At 39.4% G+C, this 22,703-nt stretch overlaps 2 protein-coding genes across 5 annotated transcripts in view; one reads left to right on the top strand and one right to left on the bottom strand.

Annotated features, from left to right (window-relative positions):
* Positions 1–4,282, top strand: part of Ints14 (integrator complex subunit 14) — a 28,728-nt gene extending 24,446 nt beyond the window's left edge. For all 4 annotated transcript variants that reach the window (XM_074066236.1, XM_020172877.2, XM_074066237.1 and 1 more), the window contains 2 exons: positions 1,477–1,542; positions 3,448–4,282. In XM_074066236.1, coding sequence (XP_073922337.1) covers positions 1,477–1,542; positions 3,448–3,699 — 318 coding nt within the window. In that variant the 3' untranslated portion in view covers positions 3,700–4,282. The remainder of the gene's footprint in view (positions 1–1,476; positions 1,543–3,447) is intronic.
* Positions 4,283–5,679: 1,397 nt separating this feature from the next.
* Positions 5,680–22,703, bottom strand: part of Hacd3 (3-hydroxyacyl-CoA dehydratase 3) — a 37,210-nt gene continuing 20,186 nt past the window's right edge. Inside the window, exons 7-11 of the mRNA XM_020172878.2 lie at positions 18,357–18,484; positions 12,187–12,299; positions 10,522–10,628; positions 9,849–9,980; positions 5,680–6,876 (exon numbers count right to left, since the gene is read on the bottom strand). Coding sequence (XP_020028467.2) covers positions 6,800–6,876; positions 9,849–9,980; positions 10,522–10,628; positions 12,187–12,299; positions 18,357–18,484 — 557 coding nt within the window. The 3' untranslated portion in view covers positions 5,680–6,799. The remainder of the gene's footprint in view (positions 6,877–9,848; positions 9,981–10,521; positions 10,629–12,186; positions 12,300–18,356; positions 18,485–22,703) is intronic.

The raw sequence follows: 22,703 nt of genomic DNA, 5'->3' as shown, positions 1-22,703 counted from the left end.
TGTAGAGAGGCATATTTTCCTGGTTTTGGGTATTAATATAATGGTGAGGCATTGAGTGATATAATCAGTATTGTCTTAAACAGTTTTGAAAAAGATGTAAAGGCCTCGCATGGTTATTTTCTTCTGTCCCTCCAATAGACCCCAAGCCATAGCATTGTACTGTAATCCACAAAGACACTCTCATGAATGCCTTCCAAGTACTCAAGGATATTTCTCCTTCCATTGACATGGTCACTTATTCCTATTTTTAAAAATCACTTACAAAATCTTTTTCTCCTATGAACACCTCTTTCACATTTCTTCCTCCAGTGAGTCCAGTCAATGCAAAGTGAGAAGAGAGGCAGGCAAGCCATGGACAGCGATAGTAGCTTCCATTGACTCTCCTCCAGCCCTTCTCCTAGGAGGCTGAACCACATCCTGCCTTGACTACGGGAGCAGAGGCTTCTCTTTGTTGGAAAATCAGCCTCTCCTTCCTTCCTCCACCAGTTATAACTGAGTTTTTCTTAAATCATTACTCAATTTTTTTGGTCCTAGGTATATTTTTTATTGTGATAAAATACACACTTGTACCATTTTAACCATTTAAAATGTACAATTTAGTGATTTAGGGCATTCACAGTTATGCAATCACCACCATCTAGTTCCAGAACATCTTAGTAACTCCAAAAAGGAAACCCTGAACCTGTTATTAAACAAGTCACTCCACATTCCTTTTTTCCAGAAGGCCTTGATAATACTAATCTGCTTTTTGACTCAAGATATTTCATAGAAATGGAGTAATACAATTTCTGGCCTTTGTGTATGGTTTCTTTCACTGTGAATAATGTTTTCAAGGTTCATTCATCTTGTATCATGGATCAATATTTCATTCCTTTGTTGTTACTGGGGTTTGAACTTGCTTAGTAGGCCCTCTACTACTTGAGCTCTACAGCTTGTGTTTTTGCCCGAGCTGGCCTCAGACCATGATCCTACTACCTATAAGCTCCTGTGAGATGACAGACATATGCCACCACGCCCAGCCAGTTGATTGATATAGGATCTTGTTAACTTTTTTCCTGGGCTAGCCTTGAATTATCTCTGATCTCTGCCTCCTAAGTAGCTAGGATTACAGCATGAGCCATTGCCCCCAGCCAACCTCATTGTTTTACATGTGGATATCCAACACCGGTTATTGGAAAGACTATTCTGTTCCCACCAAATAGTCTTGGCATCCTTGTAAAAAAGCAGCTAGCCTTATATGGGTTTACTGGTTATATTTTTATGAGAGAAATTGACTTTTTTTAACATCAAGCTTTTTGAAGGAGGAAGGTATTATACTAATGTTTAACAAAACACTGACATTAACTTCAGTGTCAAGAGGAACTTCCTCTTGACACTACTTTTCTCATTTTCATTCCTTTAAACATTTAAAGCCACACTTTTGTATGTTCCCTTTTACCACTGCATTCTAATGCTGAATTTTTTTACCTTTAATAGACAGATGTACAGAAGATTTTAAGAAATGCAAGGAAGCTCCCTGAAAAAACACAAACATTCTATAAGGTGAGACTGTCAGTATTACAGTAGAAAAGGGCATGCCTTGCCAGAGGATGTGCCTAGGAAAGTGGTTCACAATAATAAGAGTGAACCACTCTGGGAGCTATCACTCTGGGGAGTTATCACTCTGGGAGCTATCACTCTGGGGAGTTATCACTCTGGGAGTTAGCACTCTGGGGAGTTATCACTCTGGGAGTTATCACTGGGGAGTTATCACTCTGGGGAGCTATCACTCTGGGGAGTTATCAATCACTCTGGGGAGCAGCATGAACGTGGGCAAGCATTAGAAATGTGTGACTTGTCTCTGTTTTATCAGTAAAGTCGGTGAAAGTCATAGGTCTGCTTCTGCCTGACAGTCCAAGAACTGAAAGTGCTTAATTGGCTCAGTCCTGTGCAGTAGGAGGGCTCCTCCATTTTGGTATCGCTGTAAATGCTGTCACAGCCCTGAACCTTCCTCATCCTTTCAGTCCAACCTAGGCAAGAAATGTGCATGACTTCCTGGGCTGGGGACTGACCAGACATTCTTATTGTACTAAAGAAGCTGCTTTCAGGAATGACTTGTGAACTGCAAATTGGACGACCTCCATAATGTCTAACTAATCCAGAACTCTTGGTGGAGAGACTAGTTACAAGGAATGGGGTGAAGTGGGAGGTATTTAGGCTCACTTCTTGTTTCTCCCCATCCTTGTGTGTATGAGTATCTTAACCTGCTAGCTGTAAAATGTGGCATACAACCAGCCTCAGGCTAGCATCTCTTCTGAACATACAATGCTGTTGTGTCTGTTTTTTATCTCATTACCTTTATTCACTATTGTCTTCAAACCTAATTATGTAGAAAGCTGGGGGAAATCAAGCACATTTATAGTTTTTTTGTTTTTTTTTTTTTTGAGCCTGGGTCTCACTACATAGCCCAGGCCATTCCAGAATTCACAGTTCTCCTGCCTCACCCTCCTGAGTGCTAGGATTACAGCTTTAATCAGAGTTCAGTCAGAGAGCCTCTTAGCCAGCCAAGTTCTTCCCCAACTGAATTCCACAGACCACACAGGTCCTTGATAACCATTCCTCAGCTCCAGTCCCTGTCTGTCCACACCTGTGAGCTATCTACTCAAGGTAGCCACTTGAACTTTTCACCTTTTAACAGATGATAATAGAGGTGAACAGCTGAAAGGGGCCTCTAGCAACTGACTGCTTTAACTTTGGCAGCGGACAAGGGGTTATCCCCATTTTGTGAACAAGGGCTCTGAGACCAGAGCAGCTAAGTGGCTTGATTGGATGCTTCCTATCTCTGTGCTTCCATCCACCACCCATCGTTTTTGTGGCAGTCTTTCTAGTCTGACTCCTCCAAGCACATTCATTACTCCACGTCCACACCAAGAGGCACCAGAAGGTTCAAGGCCCTGATTTTAAGCAAGCCTTTTCTACACCTGAATAAGAGGAAAACTATTTCTCCATGTGGCTGAGTGGATGATAGACACAAAGTGCTTACCACTGCTATGATCATGACCAGTGGTCCAGTCACCTGTAGGAGAGCCACTTGCCAGTTACATCATCACACTCTCATTACTGGCTCCTTTGTATAAAAATTTGGTCCTGTATAAAAATGCTTCCTACAAGTTGGGGGTCAAAGCGCTTATTCTGCCGGGCGCCTGTGGTTCGCACCTATAATCCTAGCTACGCAGGAGGCAGAGATCAGGAGGATTGCTGTTTAAAGGCAGCCCAGGCAAGTAGTTCACAAGACCCTATCTCAAAAGAAAACCATCACAGAAATAGAGCTGGTGGAATGAAGGCCCTGAGTTCAAACCCCAGTACCGCAAAAAAAAAAAAAAAAAAAGCTTATTCTAAGCTGAGCACTCAAAAAGCATATGATGAGAAGAACACGCCTCAGGAACATTGGTGCTTATTCTATTTCAGGAGCTGAACCGTCTTCGAAAGGCTGCTCTAGCGTTTGGTTTCCTGGACCTGCTCAAGGGAGTGGCTGACATGCTGGAAAGGGAATGCACACTGCTGCCTGACACGGCTCACCCCGACGCTGCATTCCAGCTGACCCATGCTGCCCAGCAGCTCAAGCTGGCCAGCACGGGCACCTCAGAATATGCTGCTTACGACCACAACATCACACCTTTGCATACAGACTTCTCTGGGAGCAGTGCTGAAAGAATGTGAGACTGACTTTTTGAGCCTTCCTTTTTTCTGTTAAGAAAAAACTTTCCAGTGTGTTCACATCTGGAACAGCCACCCAAAGACCTTCCTGAGGCTGCCTCAGAGCACTACTTGCTGCTTTGAATGCCTCTGCTACTACCGTCAGAGATGGGTCTGAAGGGCTGGCTGCTCCGACTTTAACTGCAGCTTCCTGGGGCTTGGAGTCTTTGTTTGAGCTCGGCAGCTCCCGTGATGGCGCATCTGAGAAACCTGAATGACTGGCGAGCACAAAGCTCCCCCACCTTCCTTGGGAAGCCTGACCAGGAAGGGTTTGTAAAAGCATCTTCTCCCCTTTCTAGCATTATGTCTCAACTATGAGGACATTTTCAAGCTTCTGTCCTTGGGATGAGCACACTAGACTGGGTCTTGCTTAGTACAAACTCAAGAGCCACTGTTTCAGAACTTTCCTTAGAATTTGGCAGAACTGGTGGTAACCTTCAGGTGCTTTGGTGTATCTTGAGATAGACTTTTAAATGTTAACCATATGTGTGTAAAATGATTCCTGTTATAAAATTTGATTTTTCTATAAAATGGTTTCACTGAGAAATGCATGGCCTTTTGGTCTGTTCTGCCAGTCACTTAAATGTAACTCAGCTTCCTGCATAGCAAATTCGTATCTTGAAGTTTCTTGGGTTCTAAATTTCTTGGGCTTCATACTGACTGACTTCTGGTCTCTGACACTGATCATGATCAGAATTTGTTGTCTAAACCAGGACCTGGCCAGCAGATCCTGGTTCAGATAGCCACTGATTCAGTGTGAGGGTTCAAATTCACCAGCCAGCTAGCTTCATGAACCTGGGCAAGTCAGCAATTTTTGAAGGCTTTATTTACATCAACATGCTTTTCCTGCTGCTCTGTGGCTTCCTTCAGAAGGAGGGGTCAGGCTTTATGCAGAGCATATATACTTTGGTTCAGCAGGATGACAAAATACATATTATTTTGTCTGAACAAAGGACTTTTAAAAAATTTTTTTATTATTCATATGTGCATACAAGGCTTGGGTCATTTCTCTCCCCTGCCCCCACCCCCTCCCTTACCACCCACCCTGCTCCCTCCCTCTCCCCCCTACCCCCTCAATACCAGGCAGAAACTATTTTGCCCTTATCTCTAATTTTGTTGAGGAGAGTATACGCCATAATAGGAAGGAACAAGGGTTTTTGCTGGTTGAGATAAGGATAGCTATACAGGGAGCTGACTCGAATTGATTTCCTGTGCGTGTGTGTTACCTTCTAGGTTAATTCTTTTTGATCTAACCTTTTCTCTAGTTCCTGGTTCCCTTCTCCTATTGGCCTCAGTTGCTTTTAAGGTATCTGCTTTAGTTTCTCTGCGTTAAGGGCAACAAACGCTAGCTAGTTTTTTAGGTGTCTTACCTATTCTCACCCCTCCCTTGTGTGCTCTCGCTTTTATCATGTGCTCAAAGTCCAATCCCCTTGAACAAAGGACTTTATCACTAATCATTTGAAAAAGCACAAGACTAAATAATCTTTAGCACAAATTGTTAGGGTTTTGATTGTAAATGTTTTAATAGAAATACACAATCTTTCACTTTCTCAGACAACAATGAAGGAGATCCTGACAGTCACAAAGAACACAGGGGTTTGTCATAAGGATGCAGCATCATATTGCAAAGCTGCTCTGCCCAATCACACGGTCAGTTGAAGGAACATTGGAAGTCAATACAAATGAGTGTTGACAGAAGGTAAAGACATGCAAAGTACCCCTTAGTGCAACAGATCTCTAAAACCCAGCCAGTTTACGCTAATCAGATGCTTTAGGTCAAACCAAGTTTCTATCTTGGCTCAGTGAAACAGCACTAAGTCAGCAAGTCTCCTTTCCCCCCAAGAACAATGGGAATGGTAGAACAGAAAGAGCTACTATGCCTTAAATTCTTGTATACAAGTGTTACTTCTAACACTTTACTTGGTTTACATGGATGTATTAGAGGAAACTGATGTTTTTTACAATGGCCAACCACAATGTCTGGATTTTTTTTTTTTCAGTTCTCCTCCTGGTGGGTTTCCTGCCAGGAATCTTTTTTTAAAGTACCAGCTGGCTATTCCCTAAAGTTCCCACTATTTTCAGTGTCCTACTGCAGACAGGTAAAAAAAACAATCTAACAACAGCAGAAAAGGCAGGTGTTTTTTTGAGGTTCAAAAGTGTACAGTTCCACCTCTCACTTGGAGAGTAAATGGAGGAGACTGACTGTGTGCACAGCTGACCCTCTGTAGGCATGTCTACCTTACTAATGTTTCCAGTTTGCTACAGGCCATATTTATCAGCAGCCAATTACTGCCAGTTTGGTCCACATAAATTTATTCCCATCTGGATTTGGAACCCTTGTAATCTCACTGCTTTCTAAATTATGTTCCCTCTCTCGTGTTGAAAATAATTCCGATCTAGCAAGAATGAAGTGACCACCGTGTGCCAAAGTTCTGATTGGTTTCTCTTAAATCACTCTTTGCCTCTTTAATGCCCATACAGTAAACAATGTGGTAACAGATGTCATTAAGCCAAAAGATGTCAAATGCAAAATGTTCTCCAGCCCCTCTCTGACTCAGAAATGTTTTATCAATGACCGAAGTCTACATTTTCATAAGTCAAGCTACCTCACTGCAAAAGGAACCTCTTGGGTACAGAATATATTAGGTCCTGCCTAAGTCACTTTCACAGCCTTTTATAGAATAATATACTCTTTCTAATTTTTCACAAAAAGCAAGAGCTGAAAGGAACAAATCCCAACTGTAAGAATGCTCAGTACCTTGTTGGGACAGAGCACTGAAACAGCATCTCTGGCATGTTAAGAATAGTGGGGTAGGGTTGACTCTTCTGTTGTTAACTAAATACACAAGAATGAACCTGTTGTCAAATGTCAGGAGTCCATGTCATGCAAGCACTACACTAAGATAATACGGGAAATTCAGGAATGTTACTGGGGGAAGGAAGATAGCTTCACTGAGAATTCCATTCTTTAACTTTAAAAAAACTTTTACATCAGTACAAGAAGGTAAAACAGTAAGAATCATAGATTAGGCTCAAACTGGCAAGAAGCTATCTAAATCTCTCTTTAGTGGACCTTTTTCTTTTTTTGTCCATAGCGCCGCCTGCGCTGTTTATAAAGGTGACGAAAATTTATATACAGCCCTGAAAAAAGAGAAAAAAGTTAATTAGCAAAGAGAATCTTTACTTTTGTCTCTTGTAAGGAGAAGCTGTCTCCAGGTGTTTGTGTTTCACAGCCCACAGAACTGAGCACATGTGACTGCTCAGCTTGTATAACTTAGAACAAATCAATGACAGCACTAGAGACAACCATCCTCCTTCCCTGGGGCTTTTCAACTCAATTTTTTCCCACACTTTAGTGTACATTTTCAAACAAACATCTTTGTATAATGAACACAGCTGCATTTAAGCTTAGCTTTTCACTATCTTTTCTTTATGCCATACTCTGTCATCTGTTCATTTGAGTCACTTCAAGGTTCGCTGCAAGTATCAATACACTGCACCCCTAAATACTTTATTAAGTATAGCTCAATACTTTTTCTTTCTCTTTTCCTTTGTGCATACAATGAAATGTACAAATCAAGTGCAGAAATAACCTAATTTTTAACTCAAGGCTACTCAAGAGCATGTATTTAGCAATGGTCTAAAATATGAGACACTTTCCTAGGACTCACAATTCAGTGAATTAGGAAACACAGGATTTCAGAGTCAGAAACAAATTTTAATCCCACCTAAGTAGGTTCTATAGCTTAGTCTTACCTCAGTATCCTTATTTGTACAATAGGGTTAAAAACGCTTATTTTATAAAATTTTGAGAATGAATATATGTATAAAAAAGTGCTCTGACCTACATACAAGTGTTAATGGTATTACACTGTTTTGAAATTGTCGATGTTAATTTAAGATTTACTTCATTTAGAATAAGAGCAATATATGTATTACAGGCAAACTAAATACACACATAAAATCTTGCAAATTAGAGTGTATAATAATACAAACAATATGAAGAAAAGATCCTAGAGTTAGTGCCTATTAAAATATTTCTACCACTGTTTTTAATAAAATATTCTAAGTGTCTTCCCAGTATTTATTCTACTTTGCCACTTTCTTATGCCCATTTCGTGGAGCCTAGTTATAGAAATACTGGCTTTACACAGAGTTAGAAGTAAGGAGCTCTTTTTATGAATATGTCTTGTAAGCTGAAGCTTGTGCTCTTCAAGGTTAGAAAACATGTTAGCATTTTTGGTTAGAAATCTTTCTGAAATGGATTATACCCTTTGCTGAAACAGAAAAGAAGAAAATTTAAAACTTCTGCAAATGGCCTAGACCCATAATGTGTATTATTTAACTGTCCATCTGCCATGTGCTGATAACTTGAGGGGCTCCTACAGGGTGTAGAAGCTTTCTGACTTCTTGATATGTTTTGTGGTCTTCCTCTCATGATCTGGGATAACCAGCCTCTAGGATGATGTCCACCCCCAGGCATTTCATCCTGCATTGTGCTGGCCTGCTCTGTGTGATAGTACGTCACTTCTGAGATGTGGTTATAGAAGGTACTGTGGCTTTTTGCTCTACCTCTGAACACTTGCTCTGCTGGAAGCCATGTCATTATCATGAGCAGCCTCAAGGAGAGGCACTGGGGCAAGAAATGGAAGATTCATAATAGTCACAGAGCAAGCTGAGAACAGGTCCTCCAGCCCCATCCCACAAGAGACTCTGAGCCAGAACCACCCACCGAGACTGCTTCCTGACCCTCGGAAACTGCAAGACGGAACAAATGTTTGTGTTTTCAGCAGCTAAGTCTTGTGATAAATTGTTACATGCTGTCTACTGCCCCATCTTCTGCTGCCCAGGCAGCTAGACATATATAGGACACCTCAAGACTAAATTTAGTCAAATAAAGCAAGAACATATAAATTAACATTAAGATGTATTAGAACTTTATAGTAAGAACACTGTCCTTTGAATGAGAAGGATTTTAAATTTCTCACATTTGTAATAATTTAGGTTTACTTCTTTTTTCCTTTAGTGTTTAATGGATTAAGGTGGGCATTTATGATTTTATATAAATGTGAATTACTAATCAAGCAGGGGCTTCTGCTCTTAGGCAGAAGGCTTGCCCAGCCTTGGCAGCACAGAGCCTTTGCGCTTCATCCTTCCTTGCTGCCCGTTGTACTACCATCTTTCTAAAGAGCAGATAGGAATGTGCTATTGAAAGTTGTAAAAGTAAGCCAGGCATGGTAGTTCACATCTGTAATCCCAACTACTTGGGAGGTGGAGATTGGGAAGGTCATGGTTTGAGGCCAGCAAGGGCAAAAAGTTCCCAAGATTCCATCTCAATGGAAAAAATGCTGAGTATGGTGGTGTATGCCTGTCATCCCAGCGACGGGGGTTGACTGGAATGGAAGACATGGGGGAGGTGAGAGTATGAGACAGAAGGATCACTGTTTAGGCCATCCTGAGCAAAAAGCAATACCCTATCTCCAAAATAACAAACGCTAAAAGCACTGGAGACAGCATGCCTCAAGCAGTAGAGTGCCTGCCTACAGAGCACAAAGCTTCATAGTTCAAAATCCAGTACCACCAAAAAAAAAAAAAAAGAGGTAAAAGATGAGCTTCCTACTTTATTTTACATTAATTTAATTTTTAATTTTTTTTTATTATGAGACAGGGTCTTGCTAGGTTGCCCAGGCTGGCCTCAAGCTCCTGGGTTCAAACAACCTCCCACTTTAGCCTCCTAAGTAGGTGGAACTATAGGCATGCACCACCATGCCTAGGTCTTACCAAATTTTAAAAGGGCTTCTCCCAAGGACTAAGAACATAATTCACCCACTGAAGACTTGGGAGGAAGCATTTCTACACCTTAGCATATTCTCCTAGTGGGTCTGTTTTTCCAAAGTAAATCTCTAACCCTGTGCTGTTCTTCCAGAAGAAGGATTCTAATAAGGACTTTTAAAACTCTGAATGAGAATGGGAGGGGTGGCTCAAGGATAGAACAAAAGCCTTGAGTTCAGCCCCCAGTACTGCCAAAAAAAAAGCCCACCAAAAACCCTTGAGTCATTTAACTACCCTCTAAAAAGTGACAGGAAAGTTTGTATCACAGAGCCTATACTTACCTAAAAATAACAGTATAAGATAAATCTGAAGGAAGAAGGAAAATCTAACTTTGATTTTCACTGGATATGGCAATGTAAAACTGAATCTTCCTGTCTCATTAAATACTGGAATAGACTGGATCACTGAGACCGCTGAAAACAGAAAGGAGAACTCATTAGGAGCAAATGACACAGGCCCATCCAGCCATAGCCCTCCCAGCCCAGCCCTGTTTCAGTCTGAGTTCCTAGAGGTGTTTTCTCCTCCCCTTGTACAGAAAGCTCCTGCCACTTTTCTCCCTCAGTTCTTCCTGAGACAGGCCTCCAAGCTGTCAACAAGGAGATAAATGAGGACAAGCATGGCACTGGGCTTGTTCCCTAGCCTATAAAATGCAGAAAAATCCCTATCTGACTCACTTATTAGGCGTTTGTCAGAATACAATGAAGTCATTAATAACCTGCTTTAAAAGATTAAAAAATATCATATAAATGGAGAGTGTGCCATCCATGACCACCCAGCTTCCAAAGCCTTACAAAATGTTCCTGCTTGTAACAGCCAGTGGTATTACGGAAGGAGGCCACAAGAAAGAAACTCCTGAAAAGCCCAATACCCCACTTATCAGATTAAGGCTGGCAGAGGCAGACCTTAGAATACTCCTTGGAGTCAAGCTAGGAGACCTAGAGTTTCTGAAAATACCTTCTGCCAAACATCCCAGAGGGTACAGGGGAATCCACACAGTGTAACGAAGCCATGTGAGCACCTTCCAATCCATGTCAATGCAAGAAAGCATGTAGAAGGGGTACCTATTGAAAATACGGAATTCCAGTGTTAAAGCTACTTCAGGGTCTGAATGCAACCCTGGAGTATCATTCAAGAACACAGAAGAATCAGTTTTCAGTTAGCCACACATGGCTTCTTCAGAACAGAATTAGGATCCTGGCTATCCACCAACAAACTCCCATAGGGCTATTCTCTGACTCTTCAAAGGATATGAACTCTCTTTACTGACAGACTAAGTTTAGGTCTCAAAGGAACCCTGTTTGATCGGTGTATGTACTGGATGCTTAGAACCTTTTTAGCTTGATTCCTAGTTCTGATCTGTTTTCCTAGTGGGTAAAGATGGCTGGAAAAATAAATTGTTACAAAGCGCCTCTAATCTAGAATCAGACATACTCTATTTTAAAAGATACATCACAGGAAAGAAATTTGTTTTCCCAAACAGTAAAAGTTAACAATAGGCTCTGTAATCTGTTTCTCCTTTGCATTAAGCAGATCAGAGGGCACAGTGGGTGCCATGAGATACAGACCCACGCCAACAGCTAAGTCACAACCTAAGCTGCAACTGCCTGTTCTCCTTCTCCATTTTTAACTTTGCCAAAAGACAGTCTGCAAAATCCTACCTCCACTTGACTAAACAGGGAAAAAAATTCAGAATATGTATGGTCTGGTAAATAAGAACACTCCTTATACTGGATCCATTTTTTTAAAAAGATGTTTCTTTGGTTTAGTAAAGTGGATCAAGCTGACAATCCTAGCTACTCAGGAGGATCGAGATTTGAGGCCAGTTAGGGCAAAAAGCTCACAAGACCCCAATGGCTAGGTGCAGTTTTGTGTGCCTCTTATCCTCCCACTATGTGGAGAAGCACAAATAGGATAGTGGTACAGGCCTGCCTGTGCAGAAAGCAAGACCCTATCTCAAAAATAACACAAAAAGGGCTGGGGGCATTGTGCAACTGACAGAATGTGTGTCTAGCAAGCACAAGGCTCTGAGTTCACACCCAGTACAAGATTTTCATCTATCATCCCTTCTAGAAGGCCTTCTTGACCAGTTCCATCCAAAGTGAACTGCTCCTTCAGCTTTGTGTTATGTTAGCCCTCTCAAGTATCTTCCTCATGAATGGGTTCTTGATTATTTCCAACCTCACAGCAAGATCCTGAGGTCACAGTAAGACAGGGCTTTCATTTCTTTTTTCTTCTTCCTTTTCCTCCCCTGGTTTTGAGATAGGGACTCGTGATGTAGCTCAGGGTGCATTATGTAGCCTAGGCTGGCCTCGAACTCGCCATCCTACTGCCTCAGTCTCCTGAGACCTGGGGTTACACCTGGCCTGACTCTTTCATGTCAGCACACCTGGCCTGACTCTTTCATGTCTCTGGTGGTCTCACGCTCCCTGGTGTCCAGACTCCAATCAGCTCTTAAACCCATCTGCTTCTACTCTGCAGAGCACACTGATGTCATCAGACCTCTCCAGATACATAACTGTAGTCCCAAACCAAATGGAATGCTGGCCAAGACAGAACTTCCTCAAGAAGAGAGCTGATCCAGAGAGAACCATATTCAAACACTGTGGCATTTCTACCCACCTGAAAATTTCAGTTGCACTCCATGCATAAAACACAAAGAAAACCACAGCTTTGTTTTGCATTTCTTCCATGGTGCCAAAGATAATAAACAAAATAAAATTTCTTCCAAGAAGCTATTAAAAAGACCCAAAAGAGAAGAAAAGTTAAAAATGTATGCGTGTCACATAAATGCTTTATCTAATCCCACTAAATAACAGAGAAATAGAAAAGACTGAGCTCAACAAGTTTAATCTTGTGTCAGTTTTGGAACAAGTTCAAGTACCCACACCAGTCTTTCTGGATAGGCAACTACATCTTAAGTGCATATTTAAAAACAAACACGCATGCAAACCCACACATTCAAATAAAATGGAAAGAATACTTCCATGAACACTTGTGCCTATATAACCCGAGTTAGAACTCAGCATTCAGCCCCATAAGTAACCATCCTGGTACTCACTCCCCTGTTTCTCTTCATAGGTTACTGCATGTGCATCTATTTCTACACAACATACTGTTTCATTCTGCATCTGTTTAAACTTTTTCAATTCATGGCCACCTGTGCTGATGCACGTGGCTACAGGCTACCCATTTCCACTGCTGTAAGGCATACACCACTCATGGCCCACATACTATCTTAATGTCTTCTAGGGTAAGTCTCTACTTGGGTTCTTCTTTTAAAAAGAGTATTTCCTGGCCACTTGCTGGGGTTTTCTCGTTTTATTTTTTAAAAGAGACAGTGTCGCCCCAAATTCCTGAACTCCTAAGTAACTGGAGTATAGAAACACACCACCACAACCAGTTACTTCCTCATTTTTTAAAAAAGTGTGGTAAACTACACATAAAATTTATCACCTTAACCCTTTTTTGGTCTTTTTTAAAAATTCTGTTTATTTTTTCTGTGGTAGTGGGGTTTGAACTCAGGGCTTTGCACTTGCTTGGCAGAGGCTCTAGCACTTGGCCACTCTGCCAGCCCACCTTAACATTTTTAAGTACATAATTCAGTGGTATCACATATATATTCCCAGGATCATTGTAACCTAGCTCCATAATTGTTTATCTTGGAAAACTGAAACTCAGATTCATTAATCAGTAATTCTCCATTCCCCTAGCCTCTGGCAACCACCACTCTATTTTGTTTCTATGACTCACTATATAATACCTCCTATAAGAGAATCATGCAGTATTTATCTTTCTATGACTGGCTTATTTCACTTAGCATAACGTCCTTATGGTCCATCCATGTAGTAGCATGTGTCAGAATTTCCCTATTTAAGGCTGCATAACACACTACCACAGATATCTAATTTGCTTCCACTTTGTCTATTGTGGATAAGGCTATTACCCAGGCCTTTTGTTTTTCCACAAAACTTCAGAGGTTTCTTATCGCATTCCAAAACTGTTTATAATGGAATTGGAATTGCATTTAATCTATATAGGTATATAGAACTAACATTATCCTAGTATTGAGTCTTAGAATTGAAGAAAATTTTATCTGTATACTTTTTGCATTCTGTTCCTTTTTGTATCTCAAATAGTTCACAATTTTCTCTTCAGATGTGTCTAATATACTTTAAACACTATCCATTAAATTTTAAATTCTGATTATTTTTTACTAATAGAAGTTCTAAACCCACTCATCAGTGGTGGGGCATCTTGGCTGTTTCCATAGCTTGGCTATTGTGAATAGTGCTGCAATAAACCTGGGTGTGCAGGTGTCTTTATTATACCTGACTTACATTCCTTTAGGTATATCCCTGGGAGTGGAACTGCTGGATCATGACAGTTCCATTTTTAGTTTTTTGAGGAGCCTCTACGCTGTTTTCCATAGTGGATGTACTAATTTACATTCCAGCAGTGTATGAGGATTCCTTTTTCCCCACATCCTTGTCAACATATGTTGTTTTTGTTCTTGATGATAGCCATTCTAATAGGAGTGAGATGAAATCTTAACATAGTTTTGATTTGCATTTCCTTTATGGCTGGGCATTTCATCATGTGTTTTTTGGCCATTTGGACTTGTTCTTTTGAAAAATCTTTGTTCAGGTGACTTGCCCATTTCTTCACTGGGTCATTGATTTTTTGGGGAGTTTAGTTTTTTGAGCTCCCTGTATATTCTGGTTGTTAATCCCTTGTCAGATGTATAGCTGACAAAGATTTTCTCCCATTCTGGGGGCTGCCTCTTTAATCTGGTGACCATTTCTTCAGAAGCTTTTTAGTTTCATGTAGTCCCACTGGTCAATCCTTTCTCTTAGTTGCTGAGCCATTGGAGTTCTATTTAAGAAATCATTACCTATGCCTATTAATTCCAGTGTATTCCCTGCACTAGCTTCAAAGTTTCAGGTCTTATATTAAGGTCCTTAATTCACTTTGAGTTGATACTTCTACAGGGTGAAAGACATGGATCTAGTTTCAGTTTTCTGCAGGCAGATACCCAGTTTTCCCAGCAACATTTGTTGAAGAGGCTGTTTCTTCTCCACGGTACGTTTTTGGCACCTTTGTCAAAAATCAAGTGGGCGTAGATGCGCTGATTCATTTCTGGGTCCTCTACTCTGTTCCAGTAGTCTTCATGTCTGTTTTTGTACCAGTACCATGCTGCTTTTATTGCTATGGCTCTGTAATATAGTTTGAAAGTTCAGTATTGTGATATGTCCAGCGTTGGTCTTTTTGCTCAGTATTGCCTTGGCTATTCACAGTCTTTTGTGCTTCTAAATGAACGTTAAGGTTGAGTTTTCAATCTCTGTGATGAATGTCACTAGGATTTTGATGGGGACTGCATTGCTTTTGGTAGTATAGACATTTTCACAATGTTGATTCTGCTAATCCATGAGTGTAGGAGATCTTTTCATCTTCCGTAGTCTTTTTTCAGTTTCTTTCTTCAATGGTTTATAGTTTTCATTGAAGAAGTCTTTCACTTCCTTTGTTAAATTTACTCCTAAGTATTTTATTATTTTTCTTTTAGTCTATTGTAAATGGAATTGTTTTCCTATATTCTTTCTCAGTCTGTTCATTGTTGGTGTATAGAAAGGCTACTGATTTTTGTAAAGTGATTTTGTATCCTGGTACTTTGCTGAAGGTGTTTTTGGTGTCACAGTTTTTTGGTGGAGTTTTTCAGGTATAAGCTTGTGTCATCTGCGCAAATAGGGATAGTTTGACTTCTTCCTTCCTATTTGTATTCCTTTTATTTCTTCTTCCTGTCTTACTGCTCTGGCTAGGAATTCCAAGACTATGTTGAGTAAGAGTGGAAAGAGTGGACACCCTTGTCTTAGGAATCCTGACTTTAGAGGAAATGGTTTCAGTTTTTCCCCTTTTAGTATGATGTTGGCTTTAGGTCTGTCATATATAGCCTTTATTATGTTGAGGTACATTCATCAGAGCTTTTATCATGAAAGGATGCTGAATTCTGTTGATGGCTTTTTCTGCATTTATTAAGATGATCATGTGGCTTTTGTCTTTGCTTCTGTTACTATGTTGTATTTCGTTTAATTATTTGTGTTATGTCGAACCATCCCTGCATCCCTGGAATGAAACCAACGTGATCATGGTACATGATCTTTTTTATATGTTGTTGACTTTGGTTTGCCAGTATTTTATTTGTGAAGAATGAAATTTTGTCATTTGCAGGTAGATGGGTGGAAATGGAGAACATCATCTTAAGTGAAGTTAGCCAGGGTCAGAAAACCAAAGACCACATGTTTTCTCTCATATATGAAACATAGACCCAATGCAAATACAAGCAATATTATGAAAAACAGGTCACACTAGGGGAGGTCACTAATGAGAGAGGGAGGGTAAAAGAGGGAAGTTAAGAAGGTAAATATGGTTGCTGTACTTCCTATATAAGAATGAATATAGGGGCTGGCGGAGTGGCTCAAGTGGTAAGAATGCCTGCCTAGCAAGCGAAAGGCCAAGTTCAAACTCCAGTGCCACCAAAAAAATAAATAAAATAAAATTTAAAAAAATGAATACAGAATTTTTAACCCTGATGAAATCACCATAAGAAGGGGACAAAGACAGAAAGGAGAAAAATAGGATGAACCAATTCAGGTTATAATACATATATACATGGAAATGTCACAATGAAATGCCTTGCATAACTATCTGAAACAAAAGAAAAAATATCTTTTTTTTTTTTTTTTTTTCAAAAACAGAGAACAGGAGGCAAAACAGGTCCTGTCTGGGGAGCTGGTACCAGTGGGAGGGGGGAGGACATAAGGAGAGGGTAAATATGGTAGAAATATTATGTACCCATGTGTGAAAATAAAAAGATGAGACATGTTGAAACTATTCCAGGAAATGGGAGGAGGGGGATAAAAGAGAATGGTAGAGGGGGTGAATTCAACTGTGATATTTTATAAGAACTTTTGTAAATGTCACAATATACCCTAGTACCACAATAAAATAAATTTTTAAAAAAGAAGTTCTATTTGCCTCCTTTCCAGATCTGCTTGTATTATTTATTTTCTTATATCCTGTTCAAGCAGTCAAGTTCTCACTAAATCCGAATTTTCTTATAGACTACAGGAGGGGTACGAATTTACTTCTAATCCACCTTTATAGGCTGGGGCCTGGGTCAAGTGGAGAATGCTTACCTAGCAAGCACAAGTCTCAGTAATGAACCTTTACATGCAACTCTTTGTAGTCTGGGGAAGGCTCTCCTACTGAACTCCCTACTTGAGTCAGATCTGAGTTTTTTATATTGCCTATATCTTGTGATACTATAAAACTGAAGTTGAAGTTCACTTGGTTTTGCAAATCTAAATGCAAAAGCCAGTTTCAGTGATCAGATGATCTACATAGGTTCTATCACTTCATTTCTGGCCTGTTCATCAATGTAGTTGGTATTTCTTTCCTACATCTAACATTTTCAGCATGTAAGCTCATCAGGCCACCTAACCTGCCACACTTCCTGAAACAGAATCTTCTATAGTGTTTTTCAAGCCAAGTAAGCACAATTTGTCTTATTAACCCATGGCTACTTTATATCAGGAAATATTCTTCATCAAACCACTTTAGCTAGATATTGAGCTTTTAACTATTTAATCTTTCCTCAGTGAGTGAGAGAAAGGAAAGTTTGCTCCCAACTTCCTACGTTCCTGTTCTACACTGTCTTCTACTTACTCCTACCTGGCTACCTGGTTACCCAAATAGGAAACTACACTCTAACTGTTCATGTCTCAATGAGACAGAGACTACTCCTTACTCAGTGCACATGGTAAGCCATGTTAACAGTCCAATCAACCTGCTATGGCAAATTCAGCTCCCAGTCTGGGCCCATGTGATGTGATGGTTCTGAGCCTGTCCCTTCTACCTGGTATCAAACATTCTACCTTAATTCTTATTTGTAATAGGCCTTGATAAAGTGTAGTACTCCATATCAGTGGATTACTCATTATCCTCTTTTATTTTTTAAATTTAAATAGCCTCTTTTTTTTTAAATTTTCTTCTCACTTGGCACTGGGATTCGAACTTGAGTCCTCCCATCCTTCAGCACGCCTGCCCTGCACCCTAGGCATTGAGCAACCCTGCCCGCCAGCTTAAATAGCCTCTTTACAAGGGCAGAAAACTCGGAACAAATCTACTGTCTTAACCTTTTACATGTACCTGATACCATTTTTTGGGATAACAGAAAAGTGCACAGCTATCAACACAATATTCAGAAAAGACTAACCAAAAAATCACCTAATTGCCTCTGCAGCTGGGTAGGTGGTACTTAGTAGTATGTGGTTACATAACTAAGAGCAGGGAAAGGAGAGTGAAAGACTTTGGGGCCCCATTCCTGACAGCAATTAGCAAAGGAAACAACTCAGATGTCTTGGGCAGCAGGAAAGATAGAAGAGCCACCTACAAACATGGAAGAAAGTCCAAAGGTATAAGAACTTCTTGATCTAACCAAATAGACCAAAGGTAGGTTTTTCTGCTCCTGCTTAATAGTCAAATTTCCTTAGATTTAAAGCTCTTTTGATAATTTTGTGATTTCAGAAGGATATTATAAGCAATATAATAGGCCTATAATTGTAAAAGTCTGCTTTGGAAAACCTTCCTGAGGTTTAATTTTCCTTCGTATTCAAATCAAACAGTGCTATTCTCATGTAGTAGGTATTCTTAATACTTGAGACTTTAGCACATTATGACATTAGGTACTAGGTAAACATCAAAATCTCTCATTCCCCACTCTTGAGCTCCAATACCTGTATGAGGGAAGGCATCACTGGTGAGCTGGTGACACCAATCACTGCATTGATAGTCTCCACAACAGACAGCATCTGGCAGAAGTACACCATGTCAGCCACGGCGTGGAATGTGTCATAAAAGGACTCTGTAGACACAGGTACACATTAAGGGTAAATCTACTGGTAAATTCCAACTATTTCTCAAACTAGACCACTCTTTACATGACTAGAATTTTGGAAAAGGTAACAAACATTCAGTCCAATTCAAGTTTCTAACTAAGCTGGACTAAAGGAGGTCTCAGGAACTCCCAAAAGAACTAATTCCACTGGTCTAAAGAAGATGAACAAACAACCCTGCATGCATCCCTTTCTTATTCCCATCTAGACTTCAGTTACTATATCCTGAAAACCCTATGTTCCAGGCAAAGAGGTAGCTCTTTTCAGAACCATCATTGCTTTCATTTAAAGCTAAAACTATCCCATCTATATTGCATGCAACCTAAGCCATCTTGAAAACTGTTCATCATACATAAATGCAAAGGGGTAAAAGTATTCAATAAAATTAGGTTTCAAAATCTTAACTGCTTGTATCTTTACACCTAATATTTTTTATTCTGAAAAATCTTTCTTATTGTTTTTGTTTATTTGTTTTTTGGCAGAACTGGAGTTTGACCTCAGGGCCTCACGCTTGCTAGACAGGCACTTTTACCCTTGAGCCACTCTGCCAGCCTGAAAATATATCTTAACTAAAAAAAAATTTAATGATTAAAAAAGCCTTATTAATAAGTTGTTCTCTGAAACATTCCTAAATGCATTAATGTAGAAAGTCTAAACATCCCAAAGCATACAAAGTCTGAGTAAACTGTATAGTAATTTTAAATGAGAGTTACTGCTACATGAGGTTACCAAATATGGAATCAATTATGAGTGATCTGCACCCTATCTTGATATCCTGTGCTTCTACATTCTTTTCCACAGAACTTCTCTACCAAGGCACCACTGATGTTTTTAGGCAGATTTTTTTTTTTCTTTTTTGCAGTACTGAGGATTGAACCTAGGACTTTGTACATGCTAGGCAGGAATTCTACCATTTGAGCCATACTTCCAGCCCTTCTATTTTGTTTCTGGGACCAGGTCTCGCTACAGACAGGATAATTCTTTGTCCGGCATAATGGAAAAAGTTTAGCATCCCTGAATCCCTGCCTACTGAATATAAGTAGTGCCTCCAAGTCATTGTGACAGCCAACAAACATCTCCAAATTGGGCATTTCCAATGTCCCCAAAGAAAACAAAACTGACCCCCTTTAAAAAAAAAAAAAAACCCACATAAAGGGAATCATTATCCACGTTTCTGATCTAAATTCCCAGAGTAAAGAGATTCCTTAGAAAGGCAAGCAAACATAGCTGGAAAATTATCACTAATGATCTAACAATTTAACTTCCATCTGTTCCCACTTCAGATCTGGCCTACTTACCACATCCAAGTCATGTTCATTGTCAACATTTAGCACCACGAGTAATGATTACAAAATGAAATTACAGATCTTTGAAGAAGGTATAGGACATCCCTAAAGTCAATTACATTAGTGATGGAGAACCACTCTCATCTGCATATGAAGGTACTGATGAATGAGGTTCTGGTAGAGTTAGACCAGTTACCAAAAAAGATGGCACTGTGGGAGCCTCACAAGAAAATGGTTTAAGTAACAGTTGAACAAAAGAGATTCCCTGCAGAAAACTGAAGACACTCATTAGTATTTCTGCAAAAATTACTCAATTCACAATTCTACTGCAGAGTTAAAGTGAAATGAAGATATATAGTGCTTTTTGACTAACTCTTAAGGAGTTGATGCCAAATCATAACTTAAATTGATGTAAGATAATAAAAAATTTATTTTTACAATTGTAAATGTCACTTTTCAAGCCCAAATCTCAACCAAACCTTTTTGTCACTATTTACAATAAAATGGTGACATCCTTTCTAAGGAGACTCACTCTAAGTGGAACAGTATCTTTGAAATGGAAACTTGTGACTTAAAATTTGGCATATAGTAAATAAAAATTAGATATTATTGCTCTGACTTCATGGGAAATTTACCTTTGTTTCAATTCAATAACATAAGCACAGTTTCTAAGGTAATAGTTTTAAATAATATTGACATGTAAAATACTTATGATGGTACATTTAAAAAACAAGTCACATAATTATAAGCAATGATTATTTAATAACTAAAGGGGGAAAAAAGATTAGAAAGAAAAATATTAGTAGTAAGAGACAAAGACTTATTCACTTCCACTCCCAAAATCAACATCTCTGCTCTTCCATTTTCCAAACTTTCTTAAATTAGCACATTACTTTTATGATTAGAGAAAGCTTTTTGAAGTCTAAAAGATACTCATATGCTACTAGAATCAGGGTTTTAATAGTGGAAGTATAACAGCATATTCTTTCTGAAAGGAAAACTGGCAGATTGTAACAAATCCTTAAAAATAATTTGTACTTTCCCAGCTATTTAGGAAGTAGAGACTGGGAGATATTGGGAGGATCACAGTTCAAGACTTGCCTAGGCAAAAACTTAGTAAGACCCCCATTTCAATCAATAAGCTGGGTGTGGTATTATATATCTGTGATCCTAGCTATGTAGGAAGCATAATAGGAGGATCACAGTCTCAGTCTGGCCCCAAGCAAAAATGAAAGACCCTATATGAATAACAGCTTCAGCAAAAAGGGCTAGGAGCATGGCTCAAATAACAGAGTGTCTGCGTAGACCCCAGTACCACCAAACAAAATCAGTAATAACAATCTGTATTTTAATACTGAAACTACACTTTAAGAATTTATACTAAAGTTATTAATGATCTCTACAATAATTTAGCTATAAGAACTGGAACATAATCCATAATAGTACAAAGATCATAATCAACCAAATGTCTTGCAGCGATTGGTTAAATTACCATAAGGTGAACCACAAAACACATCCTTTTAGATAACGTTGCAAAAGTATCTTCACTGACATGGAAAGCTATTCGTGACATTTTATCTGGTAAAAAAAATAAAAGCTACATTATATAGTTACACTATGGTCCTAAGTATTTTAAAAGATGTGGCTTGGAAAGATAAAAGTGCTGAGAGTCTGCTACTGTCACAGAGAATCGTAACAGGGGTTGGTTTGGTTGTTTTGTACTAAGTTTTTATTTTCTGATTTTTCTGCAATTAACATTTATTTTTATAAATTAAGTAATGTAAATTAATAGAAAGTTTTCTTTAATGGAGAGTTTGCCAAGCCCAAGAGTTTCTAGATAGCTCAAGAATTTGTTGCCATTGTATTTATAGGGCAAGTACAAGTGGAACTGCCATTCATCAACATACTTTATTCAAAAGAAAACTATGAGGAGCAAACTATGACCCTTGGAGCCAGACCCCAGTCTTGAGGGAAAGAATTGGACCAGAAACTCTATCTATTCTGCTAGGTTTAGAAGAGGCTGAGAGCCATAACAGAAATTACCAGGCAGCTTCCATTAAACACACAACCCAGATAAGTTAGCAGCTTTTGTTTTTATTTTTGTCCTCTGTTGTCTAGGCTAGTCTCCAACCTCTGGGTTCAAGCAACCCTCATGCTTTAGCCTCTCACATAGCTAGGAATATAGGCAAATATGTTAGTACATCCAGCAACATAGGAGCTTTGGAACTGGGGTCACTTAACAGCCAGCAATACTATGTGGAATGCTCAGAATCCCAACTATGCTAGGTTAAATATATTAAATATTTATGTATCTAAATTTTCCTATTTTCTTTCTTCCTTTTTTTGGGTGGTACTGGGGTTTGAACTCAGGGTCTTGTACTTGCTAGGCAGGCACTCTACCACTTGAGCCATACCCCCAGCCTAAGTATCCCTATTTTCATTTCATGGCACTGTGATAAATCCATAGTAATAAAAGCTATAGATATGAGAATAACTGTGTCTGGGACTTCCTTCATTCCTTTATGTATTTTACATATATAGACCTCTAGTCGCACAACTCTAAGTAAGACCTTGAACATTTGGGAAGGTTGTTCCTAGCCTGCCATTGTACAATGCAGAATTCCTATGTGTTAAGCCTGGAAAAATAACATGTATTTGTATTTCTTCTCTTTCAAATGACTCCAAGGGCTGGGGATGTAACAAATGACTCCAAGAGCTGAGGATGTAACTCAGTGGTAGGGTGCTTGCCTAGCATGTACAATGCCTTGGGTTCCACCCTTAGAACTACAAGAAAGCAAAAAATGAAAAATTTCTATTAACGACTGCAGCGCTAACTATAACTCACTATATAAACCTCAGGGGGGAAATTTTAGAACTGAAGAATAAGAGTCTAAAGGACTTC

Source organism: Castor canadensis, chromosome 2 (genome assembly GCF_047511655.1).
Source record: "Castor canadensis chromosome 2, mCasCan1.hap1v2, whole genome shotgun sequence".
Classification (NCBI taxonomy): Eukaryota; Metazoa; Chordata; class Mammalia; order Rodentia; family Castoridae; genus Castor; species Castor canadensis.
The sequence above is the reverse complement of the archived record's forward strand: the minus strand, read 5'-3'. Positions and strand labels throughout refer to the sequence as shown.